Below are 14624 nucleotides of genomic sequence, written 5' to 3'. Positions count from 1 at the left end.
ATAAATTGGGGTTTGGCTTCTGCAGCCCAACTCCCCATGGGATTCTTAAGTCCTTGATCGGTCAGAGAAGAATGCATGGAGACAGGATCCAGTGGAAAGCAAGGCAGATATTTATTTATTTTTCTGTTGCAACAGATTCCCTATCCTTCGAAGGAGGGAGAGACCCTGAGAGACCCTCTGCAGGAACCTTTAAATACCTTTGACATTGCCCAACTCATTAATCAAAGACCACCCCAAAATAATCATACATACATCATCGGAGGCGGTCTACAGCAGAAATCCTGTCTGCCAGGATACCTGATAATGGTCACTGATTGCATTACCTGGGCAACCTGGACATTTGTGTGTGTGATGGTTAATACTTTAGTTCCTGAATCCAGGTCACAGGCTCACCCTATTCATACACAAATACGCCCTTTAGACAGGATTTGTAAGCGAAAAGACAATTGGAAGGCTTTCCCTATTTGCCTCCCTTACTGTAGAGCATGGGTAGGCAAACTAAGGCCCGGGGGGCCTTCTAAATCTGGCCCGCGGACTGTCTAGGAATCAGTGTGTTTTTACATGAGTAGAATGTGTCCTTTTATTTAAAATGCATCTCTGGGTTATTTGTGGGACCTGCCTGGTGTTTTTACATGAGTAGAATGTGTCCTTTTATTTAAATGCATCTCTGGGTTATTTGTGGGGCCTGGCTGGTGTTTTTACATGAGTAGAATGTGTCCTTTTATTTAAAATGCATCTCTGGGTTATTTGTGGGACCTGCCTGGTGTTTTTACATGAGTAGAATGTGTCCTTTTATTTAAAATGCATCTCTGGATTATTTGTGGGGCCTGGCTGGTGTTTTTACATGAGTAGAATGTGTCCTTTTATTTAAACTGCATCTCTGGATTATTTGTGGGGCCTGCCTGGTGTTTTTACACGAGTAGAAGGTGTTCTTTTATTTAAAATGCATCTCTGGGTTATTTGTGGGGCCTGCCTGGTGTTTTTACATGAGTAGAATGTGTCCTTTTATTTAAACTGCATCTCTGGATTATTTGTGGGGCCTGCCTGGTGTTTTTACACGAGTAGAAGGTGTCCTTTTATTTAAAATGCATCTCTGGTTTATTTGTGGGGCTTAGGAATTCATTCATTTCCCCCCTCCCCCCCAAAAAAATATGGTCCGGCCCCCCCACAAGGTCTGAGGGACAGTGGACCAGCCCACTGCAGAAAAAGTTTGCAGACCCCTGGTAGAGGAATATTTGAGTCAAAATGACTTCAGGATTGCTCTCCCATACTATTTCAGACACGTGGTTTATATATATTTCGATATATATGTATTTATGAATATTTATTCTATATTTGAGACCTTAGAATTCTTATAACACTGTGAAAGGTTGAAACTAAAGAAGGCGTCCGTGTGGGAACCTCTTTTGTTACTACTTGTTTCCTCTTGCGATCTTAACAGTTTGCACGGCAGTTATGCAACTCAGCAGGGTGCAGATTCCCAGGAAGTTAGGGGGGAAACTGCTCCAGTTGAATTTCTGCCCCGTTGCTGCTGTGAAAAAAAATGGCAGGCAAGTCTCTCGGCGAAAAGAAACCAGCAGCAGCCTTTCATTTGAATTTTCACAACCCCAAGAAGACCTGTTTGAAATACGTACACCAATTTCTAGTCAGGCTCTCAATTAGACAAGCCCCGCGAGAAACCCGCGGGGTCCTCGCGACAGATTCCCACCCGGGGCTTCCGGTGACCTCCTTCCCCTTTACCGGAAGCTGCGCACTTTCTGCTGTGGTCGCTGTTCAGCGTAGCTCTTCGACTCCTCCCCTTCGTAGAAGGTAAGGTGCTCCCCGACAATCGCGCCTCCATCCGCCCTCGGTTGTGCCATCCGCTCCATATCAGGGTGGATATCGTTTCTCCAGGCATTTTTCTACCGATGGTTCGTTTTTTGGGGGGCCGCTTGCCCGTCTGGACCTCCAAAAATTGAGTCGGGAGTGGGCGGGGGGGGGTGCCTTATCCCCTGCCACTGCAATGCTAAGTAGTAGAATTTAAGATGGCGCCCTTTTTCTTTTGCGCGCTGCTCCCCGTGAGCTGTTCGTAATCGGGAAACATCCTCCTCGTGGCGTTAACTAGGCCTCCCAAGCGTGGTCCTTTGGATAGAGAGACCCCTTGTGCCTTCCTTTTTAGCTCAAAATTAGAAATACAGAGGGTTTTAATTCTGGTGTGTCTAGCCGCCGCCCCCCCGCCTCCCATTTCCAAACGGCCTTTTCTTAATAGCGCTCTGTACATGATGAGACGATTATGGGGTAATTGTGGGGAGGGGGAAATTGCATCTAGAGAAGAGACGGGTGGGATTCCTTTCCTCACGTAAGGGGGTTTTGAGATGCAGCCACAAACGTGCCCCTTGCTGGGGGATTCATTCATGCAATTCGTGCGGGTTTGCAGATTAAATATTCTAGGGGGGTCTTTCTTTCCCATGTTTGCCATTTGGGGAGGGTGCAGGTTTAAGGTGGTCTGACCTTTACTGGGTGTAATGAGATGGGTTGCAATGGAACAGATTAAAATGCAGAGCAATGAATGACAAGTGGGGCAGGAGATCCAGCTATTTTTCTTTTTCAAGATTACGTTTTGGACCAAAAGGGATTGTTTTGGGAGAATGATTTTAGTGCAGTTTGCCATACTTGTACTAGGAAGCTGCAACTCTCCCCATAACTTTTTTTGGTTCATCCTTTGTATGGTCTGAACAGGGCCAAGTGGGTGTAATATCTTTAGGGATCCTGCCCACGTGGAGTGTATTCTCCTGGCGCTACAGGAGAACACTAAATTGCTGTTGCAGGAGAGGGTTTCTCTGGGAATTTACAGTGCTGAAATGCAGAGGTTTTCTTTTTCTATTTTTAAGGTGGATTTTGTAGGATAAAAGAAGAAAAAGCTGCTGTTGTGCAGGAAAGGCGTGAGGAAAGAGTCAACAAGAAATTCCATCAAAAAACAACAACACACCCATTCTGACTCAGTGCTGGTGAGTGAGATTTATCTAGGAGGTTTTTTAGGTGGCTGTTCTTGAATCTCTTCTTGCTTGGTGCTGCAACTGTGCTTCAGGCAGCACCTCAAGAATGTGACTCCTCTTGGGAGTTGTAAATTTCAGTTTCCTGGTGCCATTCTCTTATCTTTTGTGCTGTAGGCGGTGTGGTATATGATACTTGGATCTGAGAATCCCAGTATCTTAGAAAGCTCCTGCATGGATTTGGAAGTGGGGAATTGTGGATGTGTGTCTGGCTCCCTCATTTTCTTGCCCCCCCCCTTAGAGATGAAGTGAAGATGCTCATCTTTAGCAGCATGTGTTTTCAGGGTGCCCAACTTGCCTGTTATGAGCATAAATGTAAAGCTACAAAGCCATCTGCATGGAGGCATGTTTTCATGGGCTTAGGTGATGAGGAGGGATTGATTGGGGTAATTAGCTTTTCAGGGCATAGTGAGTTTAGGATTGTTGCTGTCCAAATGCAATGCATGCAACTTTTAGGGGGTCCCGCTTGCACCCCTTATATTCACTTTCCCAAAATCTGCCAGCGAAATAGCCATATTGCTCTGTTGCAGAAATAGCAAGAAAGTATACTATCATGGCACCATAAACACGGGTAAATTAAGTATGCCATGGGTGTTTGTGGTATATGAAAACGTATCAGTAATTTTTATGCACGTCATAAAAGTTGGGGATGGGATGTGTCACCCTGCGGGTGTTGCTAGACAGCAACTCCCATCATCCCTGACCCTTGGCCATCCTTCTTGGAAAGTGGATTCTCGGCAACATTTGGAGAGCTGCAGAGTCCCTGTAACTGACTTAAGTGCTGTTCAGAGGGTTTGCCTTTCTTCTCTAGTACTTCATGCATGTTCTTTATGAACAATCTGGCCCTCATAAAGGAGGCTCATGTTAAGTAAAATCATACGAGGCCCTTGTGAGTCTTATCCTCATTCCCTTTAGAATGCAAATTATTCTAGTTGTGACAGACCCAAGTGCTTTTCTAAGAGATTCTGATTTAATGTGGTATAAGACTAGAGCTATATGCATCATTAGCTATTTTTAAAAAATAAAATCTCAGAGGTAAGGTGTTATCCACAGTGTCCTGCGAAAACTGAAATATTCTGGTTTCTAAATGTTGCCTTTTTCTTGTTTTAAGAGCAACAGTGATAAAAGGGGCAGATAAAAATACTTGCATACGTGCAGCTGTAATAATAATATAAGGAAAGATGGTGGCAAAGGAACAGACAAGTGTACAGCATAAATCTTTCAATTTTTGATGTCAGGTTTCTGCCCATTTATTATTTTGTGTAGAGAACATCCTTTCTGCCCTGTTCAGGCAGCAGAATGATCCACATAACCAATGGAAGAACATTGTAATCTTCCAGGACACATTGCCGCTGACCTAAAAGTTGAATTATTCAGCAAAGAAACTTCAAAGGGGGACTTTGCTCTGAACCTGTAAATCTGGTTGTGTTTGTTGAGGCCTGAAGCGAGACAAGGGCTTCTTCAAACAATACAGGTGTTAATTAACATAAGCTTTAAGTAGGAAGGTTGTGTTTTCACCAACCAAGATATTGTGAATGATAACTGCACTTGCTTACGTTCAATCGTTATAATTGTCAGTCTGTTACATCTTATATTGTTTGGCCGTACTATTTACGCAATTTTATGCTAAGTCTTCCTTTTGTTTCTTAAAGAGAGAGGCATCACCATGACTGAGAACGATGTTGACAATGAACTTCTGGATTACGAAGATGATGAGGTGGAAAATCAGGCAGCTGGAGATGGGGTGGACGTCCCAACTAAGAAAGATGTCAAGGGGTCCTATGTCTCCATCCACAGTTCTGGCTTCCGGGATTTCCTGTTAAAACCAGAGCTGCTGCGTGCCATTGTTGATTGTGGCTTTGAACACCCCTCTGAAGGTGAGCCCGGGTGCCTTGTCTGGTGGGGATATTTCAGAAAGTTAGCAAAGGAGGGCTGAATGTAAGTGCTTCTGAGATCCCTGACTTGCCAGGAGGTATTCATTGTACTTTTTCATATGCTCCATGCAGTGCAACACGAGTGTATCCCACAGGCCATCTTGGGCATGGATGTCCTGTGCCAGGCCAAATCTGGCATGGGCAAGACTGCCGTCTTCGTTCTTGCTACACTACAGCAGCTGGAGCCAGTCACTGGTCAGGTATGTTTCAGAAAGGAAAGCAGTTTTTCAAGATGGTGGGTGGGTGTTGAGGAGGCAGCATGACAGCCTGCCAGCTTAAACAGACCTGAATGAGAGTCTGTTAGAGTGACGGAAGTAATCAGCAGGGGCTTCTTAAAACATATTTCCTCCTTTCTTCACAGGTGTCGGTGCTGGTGATGTGTCACACCCGTGAGTTGGCCTTCCAGATCAGCAAGGAATATGAGCGCTTCTCCAAGTACATGCCCAGTGTCAAGGTGAGAGACGAAGGGCTGCCACAGCTATTGTCCCTGCTCAAGTCCATGTACAGTGGTACCTCGGGTTACATACGCTTCAGGTTACAGACTCCGCTAACCCAGAAATACTAAAAATTAAAAAATTCCTTCCAGTAGCACCTTAAAGACCAACTAAGTTAGTTCTTGGTATGAGCTTTCGTGTGCATGCACACTTCTTCAGATACACATCTGAAGAAGTCATCTGAAGAAGTGTATCTGAAGTCATCTTCAGATACACATCTGTATCTGAAGAAGTGTGCATGCACACGAAAGCTCATACCAAGAACTAACTTAGTTGGTCTTTAAGGTGCTACTGGAAGGAATTTTTTTATTTTGACTATGGCAGACCAACACGGCTACCTACCTGTAACCAGAAATACTACCTTGGGTTAAGAACTTTGCTTCAGGATGAGAACGGAAATCATGCTCCGGCGGCGCGGCAGCAGCAGGAGGCCCCATTAGCTAAAGTGGTGCTTCAGGTTAAGAACGGACCTCCGGAACGAATTAAGTACTTAACCCGAGGTACTACTGTACAGTGTTTTGCCTGCATGGGAGTGAACAGTAGAAAATATACCTAAGACAGGGGTCTGCAACCTTTAAGACAAAAAGAGCCACTTGGACCCGTTTCCGAAGAAAAACAACAACTGGGAGCCGCAAAAACATTGCAACATTTAAAACAAATATAACACTGTATATATGCCACCTAACCCCCACAAGGAGAATGCTGCGCATGTGACCAAATAGCGAGGACTTACTTTGCTAGAGACAAGCCCTGACGCTACCACAAGCCTCCCTCTCTTCCCGCCGCCCAGCCTCCCAAGAAAAAACCCCCACTTCAAACGGTCACAAAGCACAAATTCCACGCGACTGCGACTTGCTATGCCCAATAATCAATGCCCAAAATGCCATAGAAACTTAATCAGGGCCCCAGTGTACCATAAATCATAATCAGTGCCTGATGTAAATAATAATTAATAATGAGGGTCCAATGTCATCCTCATCATTATAAAAATACCTTTTTTGACACTTTTTATTATTTCTGTGTTTGACCCCTCAGAATTACTCCTCCTCATAGAAATAAACATTACATTAACAAGTTACCTTTTTTTGAGTGTGTGTTCTTCACTCCCCTTCAAAACAGTGACCAGTGTATATGCCTCCTTTCAATGCAGCCTGCTTGCAAAGGCGGGACGACAAAGTTTTTTTTATTTTTATTTATTTATTTATTTTATCTTAACTTCCTGGTTACCAAGCAACACAGCTATCAACTTCCTGTCCCTGGCTGCCAGCGGCGCTCTGCTGGAGGGGCGCCCGAGATTATTGGAGGGCGCCCTGCTGGGCGCTCTGCTGGAGGGGCGCCCGAGGGACTGATCCAATCATAAGCGGCTTTTTGCGTGTTTCCGCCCAGAAAATGCGCCTCCTCCCCTTGCCTCCGCCCCGGAGCCGCAGCAAAGGAGTTAAAGAGCCGCATGCGGCTCTGGAGCCACAGGTTGCCGACCCCCGACCTAAGAGAATGGTGGGAGAGGTTTGGACGATTTCATGGCTTTGGGGAGGAAACTAACACTGGAGGCAGTTTCCGTCAGTTACTTATTTGACAGAGTTTGCGTTCTGTTTTCATTTATTTTTACCCATTTTTGCACCTGTGGGGCTTTTGTCTCTCCTGGCTGCCAGCCTTTATTTGAGAGTTCCCTCTCCCTCCCTCCCTCCCAGGTGGCGGTGTTCTTTGGGGGCCTGTCCATCAAGAAGGACGAAGAGGTGCTGAAGAAGAACTGCCCCCACATTGTGGTGGGGACCCCGGGCCGCATCCTGGCCTTGGCCCGCAACAAGAGCCTCAACCTCAAGCACATCAAGCACTTCATCCTGGACGAATGCGACAAGATGCTTGAGCAGCTTGGTGAGGGGCTGTGTGCATGTGATCCATGTGGGTTGGGCTTAGTAGTTGGACAGCAAGGAAGGTAATGCTTGGGTCAGCCGAGTGCCCATGCTTTTGACTTCTTAGAAGCTGTGTTTTCCAGAACAAGAGGAAGAATGCTAACTTTCTGAGCACGTTGGGTTAGATCCAGGGCTGTTCCTTTTTGTGGAAGGGGCTGTTATTTCAGTGGAGGCTCCTGGGGAAGTGCTTTTGCTAATGCTTCCACTACTGCTCTGTAGGGAGGGAGGACTGCTGGGGGAAGAGGGAATCTCTGCAAACTGTCTTGCCTTCTTCCAGCAAAGCATTGTGTGAGTGTAACGCTACAGAGTGCAAGTCAGGAGCCAATCCAGAGAATGTACAAACAGCGTCAGATACAGATTATACATCAGATACAGATTTACGATACAAATCGTAACGCAGTAGTACAGTTATTGGCCAGTTGAAGCAACAGAAGATAGACAGGCAGACAGTAACGTATGGGCATATACCCCTTAAAAAGTTGCCCATACTCTTTATCAGTCCTCTGGAAAAAAGCACCATAAGAGCTATTAAGTGTTTGTGAGAATAACTTCCTTACGTGGGTATGGTCTGGCAGTGGAGGAGAGGAGACCTACAGTGGTGCCTCACAAGACGAAATTAATCCGTTCCGCAAGTCTCTTGCGCAGCGCGGCTATTAACGGCTTAGCTGCTTAGCGGCTTCAAACGAAACGCCCATAGGGAAATTTGTCTTGTGGAGCGACTCAAAAAACAGAAAACTCTTTCGTCTTGCCCGTTTTTCGTCTTGCGAGGTACCACTGTATTGGGTTTCTGGGGTGGCACATTCCTGGAGAGAGCCATTTCTAACCCTCTGGTCCTTTTCTTCCTCGCAGATATGCGCCGGGATGTCCAGGAGATCTTCCGCATGACCCCGCACGAAAAGCAGGTCATGATGTTCAGTGCCACACTCAGCAAGGAAATCCGCCCTGTGTGCCGCAAATTCATGCAAGACGTAATTAAACCCCTTCTACCTTCTTTATCCACCTGGCCGGCCGGCCAGCCTCCCTTCCTCCCTGTCCAGGGAAGGAGCAGGGGGCCAGAGCTTAGACCGCCGCCACTGCCTACAGCACCCTGGGCTGCACCGCTGCCGCCCACCGGCTACCCCAGTCCCCCTAAGGCACTTGTAGGGCACATACCTTCCGGAAGATCATTCGGGTTACGCTAGCCAGCCGCATATTTGCACACACGAACGAGAGGCCTCTCCCAAAAGGGCTAGAGAGCACCCACACACCATGATCATCTTCTGCCCAGCTGGCACACACGACCTAGATAGTGTCCACGTTAGCGATGGAGGGGATCCATTCCAGAAGGATCCTCTTCCCGCCTCCACACTTGGCGGGTGGCGCAGAATACACGGCGCCCCCCTGCTCTTTCTCCTGTATTCCCTGCACTCCCTTCAGCGTGGGATCCACCTGCTGGTCAGCACCGTGTTCCGAAGATCCTGGCCCACACACACCCACGTTCAGAAGATCCTGGCCCCCTCACACCCAGGCAAGTGTAGTTTTCTTGGCTCCTCACCCCCATGCATTACGCTCGGGTACACACGCACCGGCAGCACGCACACACACAATCCTGCCCTCCTTGCCCTGTCCTGCCCATTCACTGGCTGGCACTCTGGAGACCTGCGGCGAAGGACTCCCCGAGGGATCCAAGGGACCGGCTGCAGCCAGTGGAACAGACGTGCCTGGCGACCTGGAGGAGAAGTTTTATCCTTTTTTTGTTCTGAACTGGGAAAAACGTGCTGTTTTATTTTCTATTACCCCTTTCTTCTCTGTCCCCACCCCTGTGCCATGTGGGAAAGGGATTGTCTTGAGGGTCCTCACTGCTGAGGGAGAGGGAAGTAAACTGCTTCCCCTGCCCTTCCCAGCAAAAAAAAAGAGCCGTCAAATCATGGCTGGAGGTAGCGACTGTCCGAATGCCAAATTAATCCTGAAATGAATAGGATTTGTGAGGCAGCTAGTGGGTCTGTGGGGTCAGGTGGAAAGATGAGTTTCTGGAAGGCAATGGGCCATGTGGAATCTGTTTCCCATGTGTACTTTGCTGACCCTTGATTCCAAGCACTAGAGTTTGGGTAACTAGATAGTTGGAAATTGCAGGGGGTGTGGTACATGACTGGACCCGGAGCCCCTGTTTGCTATTAGGAAGAAGCCTGTGAGGGATTCGCAAGGCCAGAATGGTTTAGGTGGTTGAAATTGCTCAACACGCACTGACTTCTTTCCTGTGCTGTTGCTTTTCCTTTTTTTTTTAACACTGTGGGGATTGGGAGGAAATCGTAAAGGAAGGCATTTGAGTCTTGTGTTTCATTTGATACCCTGCCTAATCTTGAAAGTGGCTAATGTTTTAGTGCTTTGTAAAGGAGGAGAATCTTAAGAGGTGGCAATGTTAGCCTTTCCCCCAGAATGCTTTGCAGGGAATGTTCATGGCTGAGCCGGGAGAAGTGTCTCCCAGGATCCTTCGGATGGAAGCTTTTGGCTTCTTAAGATTTATTGAAAGTGGAAGGGGGGGGTCCCTTCATTTTTCTGATCTTTCCTAAGGGAACGTAGGGCCGTGGGCGTGTATGTGGCGAGGAAAGCTGTTCCTGTGCCCGTTTTGTGCTTCTTGTCCACCCCGACCCACCCCCTCCCTCCGAGCCCAGGTCAGCCTTGCCCTGGTCTAACCGGCCCTGGGTTTGCTCCTCAGCCCATGGAGATCTTCGTGGATGACGAGACCAAGCTGACGCTGCATGGTCTGCAGCAGTACTATGTCAAACTGAAAGACAACGAGAAGAACCGCAAGCTCTTTGACCTGCTTGATGTGCTGGAGTTCAACCAGGTGCCTTCTGGAAGTAGACCCTGCCCCAGGGTCAGGGTTTCTCGCGATGTGGGAGGGACCAGAACTTGAAATGTCCAGTCCACCTTTAAAGATTAAGAGGGTTGACTTGGTAGAATGTGGGGAGCCTGCTTCTGCTTCCAATCCTTTTCCTGGCTAGATGCTTGATCTGAGTCCCACAGGCTGAAATTAAAAGCTTAATGTTGACCCGCATGACGAGCACAAAGCGACCCGCCTTAGGGATAACCTGATGGGGGAGAAGTTGGGTTCTGCCTTCATGGCTTCCTATGAGTGCAGGCTCCATGCCCGCTCCGACCATTTTCGAGAGGGGACTTTGCAGGAGGCGTGCGCTGAACATAACAAACCGACATCACTTCGCTATCAAGGGGTAGCTGTGAATAGGTGTAGGATTGACACGTCGCTTTCCCATCTAGGTGGTGATCTTCGTGAAGTCCGTGCAGCGCTGCATCGCGTTGGCTCAGCTGCTAGTGGAACAGAACTTCCCGGCCATCGCCATCCACAGGGGTATGCCCCAGGAAGAGAGGTGAGAAGGACACAGAACTGTGACATGGGGTTGCTGGTCGAGATGCAGGTGGCTCCTTTGCTGTGATGAGTTTGCTTCAGACTAGAGTCTCTGACTCTTTCGGTGATGCTTTTCTAAGCTCTGAGCAATGGTCACTGTGCTACGTTGCTGAGACATAGATAAAAGTTCCTCCTCTTGTAGTTTGTTGGCAGGAGATTATGTTTAACGAGTGGGGTCCGGGACAAGAAAACACTAATAATGCGAATCATCTGGGTAAAGTTGATGCGGACATCCACTTTCTTGGCATCTGAATCATCTTTGGGATGGGGTGGGTACAGAGAAACATCTTCTTGCGCTTGACATTTTGGAGCGCCTTACATTTAGCAAGATCCTAGTTTGGGTCAACATGAACTTAAACGCCTAGTCTTGGGAGGGGTTAGGGGACAAAACTTTTCATAGACTGATTAGGAGCTGAAAGTCTAGTTTGTAACCAGGGAATGTGAGCCTTGTAAGGGCAGTCACGTCTGGTGGGTTAAAACATAGGCTGTGTGGGACTTGGTTGGCTTCCTCCTCTCAGTCACTCCAGAAGGCAGGACTGTTTACATTAAGCAAGCAGCGAGTCCTGTGTGAGAGAGCATCCTCCTCTAGTTGTTTGTCCTGCTTGCTCCATGAGAGAGGTGGAAGCATAGCTCATGTTTGGCGTAGGTCATTTGTGTGTGTCTTTGTCTTGTTTTTTTTTGCCTCCTATTTGAAAGGGTAGCTTTGTCTGGTAGGGTAGAACAAAGGGGTGGGAGTTGTCTTTCTGGTGTTCTACTAAGAGGTGGGGTTTTTAGGGGGCCTAGAGATATTAATCACTTTATTTTCTTGGCCTCGCAGGTTGTCTCGATACCAGCAATTCAAAGATTTCCAGCGCCGTATCTTGGTGGCCACCAATCTCTTTGGTCGTGGCATGGACATTGAGCGGGTCAACATTGCTTTCAATTATGATATGCCAGAGGATTCGGACACCTATCTGCACCGGGTAAGTGTGGGGTTAGCGAGAAAGTAGATCCCAAACCTCAGCTTTGAGGCCCAAGTTCGAAAGGATTGAAAAGTCCAAGGTGGTGTTGCGCTGATGAGTTTGCTCAGACTAGAGTCTCTGACTTGTTTTGATGTCTCTTCAAGCCCTGAGCAACACCCGTGGCAAAGGTGGGTTTTTACGTGCCCTGATGCCTCTTGCTTTCAGTACTTGACCTTGGAGAAAACAGCCTCCTTTTGGGGGAAGTACAGTGGTACCTCGGGTTACATATGATTCAGGTCACATACTATGCTAACCCAGAAATAGTACCTCGGGTTAAGAACTTTGCTTCAGGATGAGAACGGAAATCGTCCTCCAGCGGCAGCAGGAGGCCCAATTAGCTAAAGTGCTTCAGGTTAAGAACAGTTTCAGGTTAAGAACGGACCTCCAGAACGAATTAAGTACTTAACCCGAGGTACCACTGTACTGGGAAATACTTCCACAGGCACTTGGGCCCATCTTCTCCTTTGTGGGTTCCGCAGGTGGCTCGTGCTGGGCGCTTTGGCACGAAAGGTCTGGCGATAACTTTTGTGTCGGATGAGAATGATGCGAAGATCCTGAATGAAGTGCAGGACCGCTTCGAGGTGAACATCAGCGAGCTGCCTGATGAGATTGACATCTCTTCCTACAGTAAGTGAAGCCTGAGACCTTTGATGGCGGTTGGAATGAGCAGGGGAGATTTAGACTGCTGGAAGAGCTCGTTATTGGAAGCCAAGCAGGAAATTTGAGACCTGAAGGGGAGGTATAAGTTGACTGAATGTTGGGAAGCTGCTTTATGCCATTTAGCTTAGTATTGTCCACACCTATTGGCTACATTTTTCAGGCATAGGCCATTTCCAGCCTTGGTGGTGTACATCCAAGGATTGAACCTTTGAACCAGGTGCTTTGATGTTCTGAGGGCTCTCCACTTCAATCTAAATTCGAGGAATCGGATGCGCCGTATGAGAGAGCAAGGAACACTTGGAGGAAAAAATGCCTTATGAACTGAGCTTCTGGAAGTCACTGTGAACAGACTGCTGGCTCAGTGGGAGTTGCTATTTGCCATGTAGAAATTGGGGAGGGAAGTACTTAGTTTGGTAATAGTGGACACTTTTCTGCAGAAGACTGAAAGATGCTGGAAACATTAGAATTGAATGGGCAGCCTATGCTTGTTTGCAATGTTCTGCCTAACGTGTTTTGTCTCTTTCAGTTGAACAGACCCGATAAAGGGGGATTTGCCTCTTTATGTTGCCCTTGGTTTAAATTCCTGACCTCCTCCGCTTCCCTGGAACTTCACGTTTTTAATTTTATCCGATGGAGAATGAGGTGACCGACAAGTCTGGAACACTCAAACCACACCCCACTCCTGCAGCAGGGATAGAGGAGCATCTATCACTAGGCTGTGCAAAGTGGGGAGTTGGGGCTGACATCAGCAGATATCCTGCACTCCCTCAGGGCAAAAGTCTCCTTGCTCAACTTGGCACTCAGATGACAAAGAAGGTTCTGCTGCTGGAGCCTCCGCGTGATACTTCCTTTCAGATGGACCTCCACTGCCTGCCTGCCAACAAGATTTTGGGACTCCACCTATTGCTCTGTTCCCGCCCCTCCACAGATACTATCAGTGATCTGCCTCTGTGATGATGGGAAGTACGAAAGGGGAGTTTAGTTGGGGGTGCTCCGTGATACCTGACATTTAAAAGTACATTTTGTTTTATAGGGAGGGGGGATTTCCTTGGATGGGGAACTAAAAACACAAACATTTTTTCGTACGCCCGTTCATCATTTTTTAAAAAGACTGTTTTCCGTATATGTGCGTGTGTGTGTTATGTATGCCCTATCACTTTTTAATTTTGTCTGCATGTTAAAATTAATCCCCCTGTTTAAAGTTGATATTTCTTGGCAGGTAAACTAGTAGTGAAAGATTGATAATGTTTTAGTTGTGGCTTGTTCTCTCTTCCCCATCCCCCTTTGAGACCCTATTATTTTTTTGGTAATAAAGGAGCCCAGCTCTTATGGGTGTTGAATTAAACTAGTCTTGTGAGTAACCTTTTGCTGGTGTGGCTTCATTCTTTAGGATAGGAGCATCTCTTGTATGGGGGGCATTCCCCCCCCCCTCTGGGTTAGATGTGTGTGTGTGAGAGAGAGAGATAATTGTTTTCTTGGAAAGATACACATGCACATTGAATGTGTGAGACATTATTTGAAAGAATTCTTAAAGTTCGCAGGATAGCTCACAGAATAATTTTTAAAATAAATATACCATATTTTTCTGTGAATAATATGCCCCTATTTTGGGGGACTCCAAATTAAGAAAATTGGGGGGGTTGTTTGTTGAACTTTTGGGGGGGAGATTAGCCCAGAGTTAAACATACTTTTGGGACGCGGGTGGCGCTGTGAGTTAAACCACAGAGCCTAGGGCTTGCCGATCAGAAGGTTGGTGGTTCGAATCCCAGTGACGGGGTGAGCTCCTGTTGCTCGGTCCCTGCTCCTGCCAACCTAGCAGTTCGAAAGCACGTCAAAGTGCAAGTAGATAAATAGGTACCACTCTGGCGGGAAGGAAAACGGCGAGATGAGCGCCGCAACCCCAGAGTCGGTCACGACTGGACCTAATGGTCGGGGGTCCCTTTACTTTAAATATACTTTTTAAATAAACCCTTGTCTTCTACATGGAAAAGTACAGCAAATGAAGCAGGACAAAATACTAGGTTTTGTCTAATCAGTTGCTCAATACTCTGCTGTGTGCTGAAAGCGAACTTAATTGACACTAGTTCGACCTTACATTGTAAGCCCCCAAAAGCTAAGCTGGGCACAGAAGGGATGAAGGGCTTGCCCTCTAGCCCCCTACCCCACCTAGATTGAAATGTCAGTTAC

The 14624-nt window shown here is 47.2% G+C and overlaps 2 protein-coding genes across 5 annotated transcripts in view; one reads left to right on the top strand and one right to left on the bottom strand.

Annotated features, from left to right (window-relative positions):
* The window catches only part of LOC310837988 (E3 ubiquitin-protein ligase TRIM11-like), a 1016249-nt gene that overhangs the window by 194007 nt on the left and 807618 nt on the right, over positions 1-14624 (bottom strand). The gene's annotated exons all lie outside the window — the stretch shown is intronic.
* DDX39B (DExD-box helicase 39B) lies at positions 1681-13798 on the top strand. Of its 4 annotated transcripts, none has more exons than XM_083724852.1 (12): positions 1681-1809; positions 2871-2987; positions 4683-4909; positions 5039-5166; positions 5328-5420; positions 7149-7332; positions 8220-8338; positions 10066-10197; positions 10629-10738; positions 11594-11738; positions 12257-12404; positions 12964-13798. In XM_083724852.1, the coding sequence occupies exons 3-12, from the start codon at positions 4699-4701 to the stop codon at positions 12978-12980; spliced, it is 1287 nt and encodes a 428-aa protein (XP_083580978.1). In that variant the 5' UTR covers positions 1681-1809; positions 2871-2987; positions 4683-4698; the 3' UTR covers positions 12981-13798. The 4 variants fall into 4 exon arrangements, with proteins under 4 accessions (XP_083580978.1, XP_083580977.1, XP_083580980.1 ...); XM_083724851.1 differs by having other exon boundaries at positions 2871-2991; positions 4687-4909; XM_083724854.1 differs by having other exon boundaries at positions 1803-1910; positions 4685-4909.

The sequence above is a fragment of the Podarcis gaigeae genome (genome assembly GCF_964106915.1).
Source record: "Podarcis gaigeae genome assembly, chromosome: 2".
NCBI lineage: Eukaryota > Metazoa > Chordata > Lepidosauria > Squamata > Lacertidae > Podarcis > Podarcis gaigeae.
The sequence above is the reverse complement of the archived record's forward strand: the minus strand, read 5'-3'. Positions and strand labels throughout refer to the sequence as shown.